This window comes from Cynoglossus semilaevis, chromosome 18, assembly GCF_000523025.1.
Source record: "Cynoglossus semilaevis isolate Cse_v1.0 chromosome 18, Cse_v1.0, whole genome shotgun sequence".
NCBI lineage: Eukaryota > Metazoa > Chordata > Actinopteri > Pleuronectiformes > Cynoglossidae > Cynoglossus > Cynoglossus semilaevis.
The window spans coordinates 9532922-9542089 of NC_024324.1; the positions used below are offsets into that span (position 1 = coordinate 9532922).

Here is a 9168-nt window from a genome sequence, read left to right on the forward strand (position 1 = left end):
TTTCGCTGTTCATCTTCAGACTTTTACCATTGGCAGTGGATCTTCGTGATTCAGCAAACGGTTGATGCTGTTCACAATCTCTCTGGGGTCGTAGTTGGGGATTTTGCATGCCCAGCCGGTCCCGATACCCTCGGCACCATTTACAAGCACCAGTGGAATGATGGGAATGTACCACTCGGGCTCCACCTTCTGGTTGTCGTCATAGAGGAACTTCAGCAGGTTGGAATCTACTGCTGGGAAAAGCAGCTTCGCAAGAGGACTGTGGAAAAAGACCACACGGGGATGCTGAACAAATGACAACTATTTGAGGGGTGAGGGGGGTCACCTACTCAAAGAGACGAACCAAGTTATGCCTTAATGACTGTTTATCAGCGCCGTACCTGAGCATGGTGAAAATGTAACGAGGGCTGGCAGCATCTTTGCCTCCATTGATGCGAGTACCAAACTGACCCAGGGGCTGCAGAATGTTGACGTTGTTGCTTCCAACAAAGTTCTGGGCCAAGTTCACTATTGTCATCATGAGAGCTTGCTAAATTGAAAGGTGACAAATGAAAATCAGTAGCAGCTCGGAAACACACACACACACACACACACCCTTGAATTTCTATGAATCTACGAGCTAAAGCTAAGAGATAAAAAAAATATTTTGGAATAAAAAAATTAAAAAATAGTTTCCTGCATTTAAGGATGTGTGATAAGACACTGAAACGATATGATTGTAAAATTCGATTTTACAATACAATCAAAAGAATTTTTTGAAACGACTCAAATCTGAAAAACATCAAGGTACCTCTCCGTGATGATACGCGGACATCTCTGCCACTGAACCAGCCAGCTGTGCTACCTTTACTTCTCTCTTGTCGTTTCTCTTTAGACAGGTGAACAGCACTTTTCTCTGACCTGGCTTCAAGCCTGGGAACAGCACATTTTTTTTTTTTTTTTTTTTAAATCAGAAAATACTTTGACAAGACAACCTAACGAAAAAAAAATGACCTCTAGAAATAGAGAGCCAAATATAACAAAGCTGAACTTTCATTAAATACCAAGTAGAAAAATAAAAAGATACCAACCGTCCACAAGAGATGGGATTGATCTTTCATTGTCAGAATTGGAGAACAAAATGAGCTCTTTGTTGATGAAGTCGTTATACGACAGGTGCTTGGTCTGAGTCCCATACAGGTATTGCTGAAAAATAACAATTAAACGTAAAAAAAAAATACATTTATTATCAAATCTTCAATAGTTCATAAGGTCTAAAAAAAAATAAGCAGTGCAGTAGTGAAATTGAATTATTAATAAGAGAAAAGTACATGAACGCAATTAACCATATAATACTGATAGTTCTAACACTAAAGTGAGCATGTCATTTCTACACTCTTGATGTACAGTGAGCATGTCATTTCTACACTCTTGACTAACCTATGTTAAGCATTTAGGCTCAAAAGTTGATGATCAAGGCAAAAACATGAGCTGGATACAGATATAGTACATATTTTCTCATGACTATTTAAATAATTTAAATAACACCTATTGACATATGCTTGTGCTTTAAACAAAAGAGAATAAAAACCAAATATCTTATTAGAGAATCGAAACAAATGGGCCACAAAGGCCTTGCTAGGAAGGAGCACAGCAGACGATTAAACGAATGAAATTTGTGAAGTCGTACCTCTGGTAGGCCATGCATCCTCCTCTGGCGTCTGTCTTCCATGAAATTAGTCAGCCACTCCTTCCTGTCATCTGTTTTCTTCTTACTGAACGCCTGAAATTGAACAAGCACATCAGTCAGAAAGGATCAGGTGGATTGGCGTCTATTTATTGGACACATCTCGCCGGACTCATTAAATATGAAAACAGCTTTTCTCTTTAAAGACTGACCTGTCGCAAGTAACAAAATTGTTCAATAAATCGATATACCAACTGCCATAAACAGCCATTAGACAGCTGGTTCTGGAGAGAATTTGTTTCGCAGACCCTAAATTGAAATATTGAAACATTTTCCCATTATTTCGATATTTTACGGTAAATACAATTTTTTAAATTTCCAATATTTTTTGTGAAAAATAATCATCATCTAGCCTAGAAAATGAAAAAACAGTATATAAATAAACGAAACGCCATTTTGTGAGATGAGACTTGGGTTGGGAAATCTAAGATACCCGCATGTCATGCGTGACATGTATGATATATACTGTAAATATAGTGAGCATTTAATTAATGTAAGGTAATGACCTAAGTTGGACACAGGAGGGCGCTGTTGTTGTTGTTCGACTGTCGATAACAGTGTAGGAGAGGTACATAAAGGGTAAATATATACGTAAATAATATAACTATCTCGTCTCTACTTCACGATTTTTCCCATATGGCGGTGGGTCTTGGAACGCAACTACCGCGATAGGAGAGGGATCACTGTACTATTGAGAACCTGATAATATGTATTTGCACAAGTTGATATTTGAGAAGTACTACATTCGCTTAAGTACCAAGTGACGAACTCACCAGAGTGATAGCTGCATCGTCCTCGACGCCGCCGTATCTGAATATGATGCGATGCCTTTCCATGTCCGCAAAGTAATCCTTTGCCTCTTTACCTGTACTTGTACCCAAACCTGGAACGTAGAATTTTTTTAAACATTACTTTTCATGTGAATGCACGTTCAGAGATAATGATGATTTGCTAAAGAAAAATACGAGCCGCAAACCTTTGTAGTACTTTACATGCCAGCTTTTAAAGTTTTCTGTATGTTTCTTCCATTCATCGAACTCCGGGATGCTGTAGAAGGCCAGTTGCTGTTTGCTCTTGGTTGCCTGCAAAAGTCGAGCGCAGATTTACAAAACATTCGCGTTTTGTGGATATATGAATACATACATAACTAACTGTGACTGTTGGACTAAGGAACTTAAAAATAATTGCCTACTTTATGTTACTACATCTATAATCAATGGTATTAGTTCACAGAAGAAGCTAATTATATACGCTATACACCCATTGGGTCGTAGAAGGTATTACATCTTGATCCATGGTTTTTATTACAATCAAAAACAAGGATTAAAGCGTTAAGAAAAAAAAAACATTCTTTTTGAAAAAAATTGGCCTTCAGAAAACAGTCAATTCTTCACAGTACTCTGGCACAAACTCAACCGCTAGGTTGTTTTAAACATTGTTTGCCAAAGACTGGGTCGCAATCCTCAGGTGGGTCGCAAGAAATGGGATTTTTTTTGGGGTCGTCTCGCATCATGTTTCCCTAGAGTTTACGAATAATGTCTATTGACGTGGGTTCGCGAAGGTTTGTGACTTTTACAATATGGGTCCCCAGATAAAACGTTTGGGAAACACTTGCTGATGTTGAGATTTATAGGGAACATAGTTTTTTATCACTCGTTATGCAGATGATAGTTCACTATTTTACCACAAATAAGCCTTACGGTACGTTACTCGTTATGCAGATGATATGATGGTACGGCAGATGGTACGCACGTTTTTTTTGGGGGGGGGGGGGGTTTATCGAAAACTTCAAAATTTGACGACAAACTCTCCCAGATGAGTTCAGAAAAAACCCCAGTTGACCCCAATTTTTGCATAGTCACTTAATCTGACAAAATCTTATGAAGGCAATGACAAGTCAACAATGGATATTTGTGTAATTATACATTAGTTATCATTAAAAATATATAACATATAAATATATATACATTACTTTCACAATGGGGGTGATAAATTCCTCCAGAAAATTGTGTTTGAGTAGTGACGGCCAGTTGTGGTGGAAAAAGTTGATGAGCAGACCTTTGATGTGGGAGCCGTCTTGATCCTGGAAAAGGAGATGAGGTTAAAGAAGCAGGTAAACCAACAACAAGTTCACCTAACAGTTTACTTGAAGACACTGAATATTTAGGGAGGTTACCTGATCAGTCATAATCATGATTCTGCCGTAGCGCAGGGACCTCAGTGACTCTGGATCCTCATAGCTCTTCTTGTATTGGAGGCCAACGATTTTGATGATGTTGTTGATTTCTGCATTTTCCATGATCTGTTGCCAAAAGGGAAAAGTATTTTCTCCTTGTCTTGAATTAAAATTACAATTATAACAAAACTTTTTCTTGTTACTGGAAAAGTGTAGTGGTTAACAAGCGTTAAGAAGGACTTTTATATTATATATTTATGTTATATGTGATCTTATTGCAACACCAATAATGTAAACGTGGTCCTTTTCACAGCCCATTTGAGAATGATGCTTTTACATAACATAACCCAAGATGGCCGCTCATTTCACAACAGATTCTGTACAATGAGAATCTGTTTAAAATTCTCAATTTAAAGAGATCAGATTTCAAAGAGACCCTCCTGCTGTACCTGCTTGTGCGTTGCCTCTCGCACATTCAAAATCTTTCCTCTGAGTGGGAAAACCCCATATCGGTCACGACCGATTACTCCTAGTCCAGAGACAGCTAGAGACTTGGCCGAGTCTCCCTCAGTGAGGATGAGTGTGCATTCAGCCGAGTGCTTGCCACCTGGGAAAATAGAAGTCGAAAAATGTAGACGGTGAAATAAAGTGCGCAATATAAAAGTGCGGAGAGGAGTAAATCTAATGAAGGGACCATTAGCATAGCTGAGTGCTCAGTTAAAATGCATAACAAAAGTATAACTAAAACAAACCAGCGCTGCGACAAAGCACAGAGTAATACATTTGTTTGTATGAATGAATGTGAAAAGCACCACACTGTATATTATTGGAAGGGAAAATAAAATTAATTCATTTGGAACTTTTTTGATCCCACTTGGGAAATTCACGTCAACCTTTGTGACTTCCGAAATTTCGATTTCAAGTTGTTGTCTTCATGACAACATCAAATCAGTCTACAGTCACTCGCAATTTATTTAACTGGCTTGTCAACAGTAGACAAGACTCACTGTTTTGCACAGCCTACCACAATTTTAAAGCGCTAACATTAAGAAAGGATGACTGAGCAAAAACCACCAGCAACTAACAGCTATTACTATGATATACAATATAGCAAATACAACAGACCTCAGTTACTCTTGAGCTCAGTTAACTGAATTTTAAAAAAAAATTATAATGCAATGTCAACGATTCTGATTAAACTGTAAGGCCATGGAGTGCACATTGAATGAATAGTCACAGTTTAACTCAGTTAACTGAATTAAAAAAAAAATTATAATGCACATTGAATGAATAGTCACAGTTTACACACCAGCATCGTTAGCGTCGTCCAACTTGGGGATTCCCTTGATCTTGCTGTACTTCACAGATGAACACTTCTTATTCAACTGTGTCTGAGCTTTGAACCTAACCCAGTTGAGTATACTCTCCACGATTCCACAGTTGGTCGCCTGCAGAATACAAAGACAAAAAAAAAACAAACAAAACAAAAAAACAACAACATTGTGGAAAACAAACAATCCAACTATTTTATGTGATGAACTGTTTGAAAGCATTTAATCTGTGTCTCCTTACAGCCTTAATAAATTTTTCCGACAGAGGACATTTGGACCCAAAGTTTTTGGTCTGAAGTGTCATGTTCTCCTTCGTCTGGGAGTCAAAGGAGGGATTCTCAATCAGAGCGTTCACAAACACCCAGATGTGGTTTTTCACCTGAGGCAAGGAGGGGGAAAAAGGTCAATCAATTTAACATATAAGGGGCATTTATCCTACTTCACTGAGTTTTTTTCTCAAAACCTTAACTCACCTGAAAAGGCTTCACTGACACTCCTGCCTTGTTCTTCTTTTTCACCACTTCGATTAGTTTGGAAACAATCTGGTCTACCACGTAGTCAATGTGTCTGCCACCCTAAAAGAAAACAAACAAACAAAAAAAAAAAATCATATTTAAAAACATGCATCTCACAACGTTCATACAGGAATGTAAATACATTGAGAACATTTGTGTGCATCAGAATTGAGACAAAAATATAAATTACATTAAACATTAAAGTACCAGTACAATAAAATAAAACACAGTGAGCTCACAGATTGCGTACTACATGCTAGCAGTAGCTCAGAAATACAATATTCTTGAGATATTTTAAGATTATATATTGTCAGAAATAACTTCATAATAATTTCATCAGTACACTTGCATAACTTCTGTTTTAATAAGTTTATAGCAAGATTTTTTTTTTTTACACTTTTAATTGTTACTGACCTGACCAGTGTTTATTATTTGAAGTAGCATTTCTGATTCACCGCTAGTACTACATCCTACATCCATGTATCTGACATACATGGATTGTACCAGCTCTGAGGGTGATGGATGTAAATGTCAACACTTGCTGTATGCTGTATATTACTTGCACACACCCAGTGACACTTTTGTCTACCAATTCTACACCGGCTCCAGTTCAACATATACAGCGTTTACCTTGGTCGTGGCGATGCTGTTCACAAAGCTGATCTGTTGAAATCCCTTTTCACTCATCGTGAGGCAAACCTCCCAGCGATCATTCACGGATTCGTGGACCACCTTCAAGGCAACACCAGTCTCGTCCAGTTTGTCCTTTACATACAGATCCACATAGCTGCGGAAACCATTCACCTGCAATATATGACCAAATAAAGGATTACCGTATTTGCCACATTATAAGTCACTCTGGAGTATAAATCGTACCAGCCAGCTAGAGTGCCCTCTAGCGGCTGTCAGTGTGAAAATAACAAGCATGTAAATTTTCAGTGGTACAGGAGTAGCAGATACTGATACACAAGCCTAGAGTGCCCTCTAGCGGCCATCAGTGTGAAAATATTATATATTTAAATATATAAATCACAAACCCAGCCAAAGGATGAAAAAAAAAAAAGTGTGACAAAACGCAGTATGTCTTAACAGTTAAAAGAGGGGGGAAAAATACCAGGCTTAATTTAAAAAAAATATTCACAAAACATGGCACTTACAGGTAGCTTTTTTCCATTGAGTGTAACTTTAACCCCTTTGCAGGAGCCTGCTATATCATATGCTCTGCGTGTGAGAAGTGCAACAATATCTCTGTCAAGTTTCTCCATCTTGAACTTGGCAAGGTCTGGTTGGAATGTCACACAAGTGAAATCGTCTCCGTCAAAGAATTTGATCCGGGGGTCCGCCGTCTTCGTCATGTTGTTCTGCCATGTCTGCGGGAAACCACATCAAATCAGTCTTCGCTTTTTTTCTTCCCGGAATAACTGATGAAGCACGGCAACCGTGCTGTGTCTACTGCAATCAGCCCAACTGTTTATGATTCACACCCTGTGATTTACATGTCTGCTGAAGCCACCATTAACAGTGAGGAGAAAACTCAGTCATAACTTGCGTAGCCTTACCTGTGCTTATGACCTGATGTCAAGATCCTACAAAACAGCAAGGACTTTTTTTCAAAAATCAAGTATTTGAAGTGATGGTCAGATGAAATAAATCACTCACTGTCTGTTATACAATACCAGCACCTGGAATCCATACATGTATAAATATACAACCCCACTCATACGTATGTACCCCCTTGGATGTTTTACCCTTTTGTTAAGTAAAACATCCAATAGGGTGAATACTGATAGGCACTGTATATACGCACACAACTATACATATGTATATATACACATACATATATGCTGTATATATGTACGTATACATATATGTACGTATACATATATATGTACGTATACATATATATGTACGTATACATATATATGTACGTATACATATATATGTACGTATACATATATATGTACGTATACATATATATGTACGTATACATATATATGTACGTATACATATATATGTACGTATACATATATATGTACGTATACATATATATGTACGTATACATATATATGTACGTATACATATATATGTACATATACATATATATGTACATATACATATATATGTACATACTGACAGCTAATCTACTGTAGAAGTGGTCAGTCAGAAGCTCATTACTGCTCTGGAAAGCACAGCCAAAAATACATACCCAATGCCAGAATACAAAGAAGAATTTTTTTTAAATAAATTTCCCTTTTTATTATTATTTTTTTTATATATTAACTAATTTGAAGATGAGCTGCACAGCCCTAAACTCTCAGTTCTCCAATCCATCATTAGGCTAAATAGAGACGTAATGCATGTTTTTCTCTTTGACTACAGCAAGAAAAAATTGATATTAACCAGTAAAAAGCACATTCCATTTAATGGCATATTAAATTGTAATCCTGATTTTAATTCATCAGAGAACTACGCACCTGTTTAAAGCTGTGTCTGTATTCCTTGCATGCCGTTTCCACTGTGAACTTTGTGCTGAAGATGTTGCAAAGTTTGGCCCCATATCCATTTCTTCCACCTGAGAACAAACCGAATGTTAGCATTTAAGACCACGTGTCACAGCAACAGTCCACCGCGCATGGAATAAAGATAACGTCTCTAACCTGTGACTTTTTTCTCTTCATCGTCATAGTTGCTGGAAGTGAGCAGGTGGCCAAAAATTAAAGCTGGAACGTACATCTTTTCATCCTTGTGCTCCACCACAGGTATTCCTTTACCGTTGTTCCATATGGAAATGATGTTGGAGTCTCTGGATTGCCAGGTGGAGAGAAGCACAGCAAAACATTGTGAGCAAAGACCTCAGTGACTTTTGTCTAATGTATTTTTCAGTTTTCAGAACAGCAGCAGTTCATCTGAGAGATGCACTGAGGTTTTAACAGTTTTGATGTGGCAGCTGCCAGGTTGCTTATTAAACTGCATGCATGTGTGCATTGATGCATTAGCCAATTGTACACTTTTGGATTTTGTAAGACCTGTTACAGTGGACCACCGAGATACGAGTTTAATCCGTTCCACAACAGCACTCGTGTCTCGATTCACTCGTATCTAAATCGAATTTTCCCCATTATAAATAACTAATAAACTAATTAATTTGTTCCAGCCTCCCAGAAATATACTATTATTTTTTTAACCCCTATCTAAACATAAAAAAACAACATAAAAACAAATATACTGATAATATAAATTAATAATAATTAAGAAAACATTTTTTATTATTGTTATAAAAATTGGTAAAATAAACAAGGGAGGGACAGTGAGTGTAGGAGTAGGATTATATGTATATATAAATATATAAGTGTATATATACACGTGTATATATATATACGTATATACGTTTATATACATACGTATATATACATATACGTA

General features: G+C 37.2%; 1 protein-coding gene across 5 annotated transcripts in view; it reads right to left on the reverse strand.

Moving 5' to 3' along the window:
* Positions 1-9168, reverse strand: part of top2b (DNA topoisomerase II beta) — a 24625-nt gene that overhangs the window by 12139 nt on the left and 3318 nt on the right. For 4 of the 5 annotated variants that reach the window (XM_025065174.1, XM_008331571.3, XM_008331570.3 and 1 more), the window contains exons 5-21: positions 8406-8551; positions 8223-8320; positions 6906-7118; positions 6379-6552; positions 5707-5808; positions 5475-5612; positions 5212-5350; positions 4352-4509; positions 3903-4028; positions 3699-3809; positions 2703-2808; positions 2500-2609; positions 1670-1762; positions 1071-1185; positions 791-912; positions 381-529; positions 28-259 (exon numbers count right to left, since the gene is read on the reverse strand). In XM_025065174.1, coding sequence (XP_024920942.1) covers positions 28-259; positions 381-529; positions 791-912; positions 1071-1185; positions 1670-1762; positions 2500-2609; positions 2703-2808; positions 3699-3809; positions 3903-4028; positions 4352-4509; positions 5212-5350; positions 5475-5612; positions 5707-5808; positions 6379-6552; positions 6906-7118; positions 8223-8320; positions 8406-8551 — 2332 coding nt within the window. Of the gene's footprint in view, positions 1-27; positions 260-380; positions 530-790; positions 913-1070; positions 1186-1669; positions 1763-2499; positions 2610-2702; positions 2809-3698; positions 3810-3902; positions 4029-4351; positions 4510-5211; positions 5351-5474; positions 5613-5706; positions 5809-6378; positions 6553-6905; positions 7119-7307; positions 7335-8222; positions 8321-8405; positions 8552-9168 lie in introns of those variants that run through there. The other variant, XM_025065173.1, reaches the window with a different exon arrangement.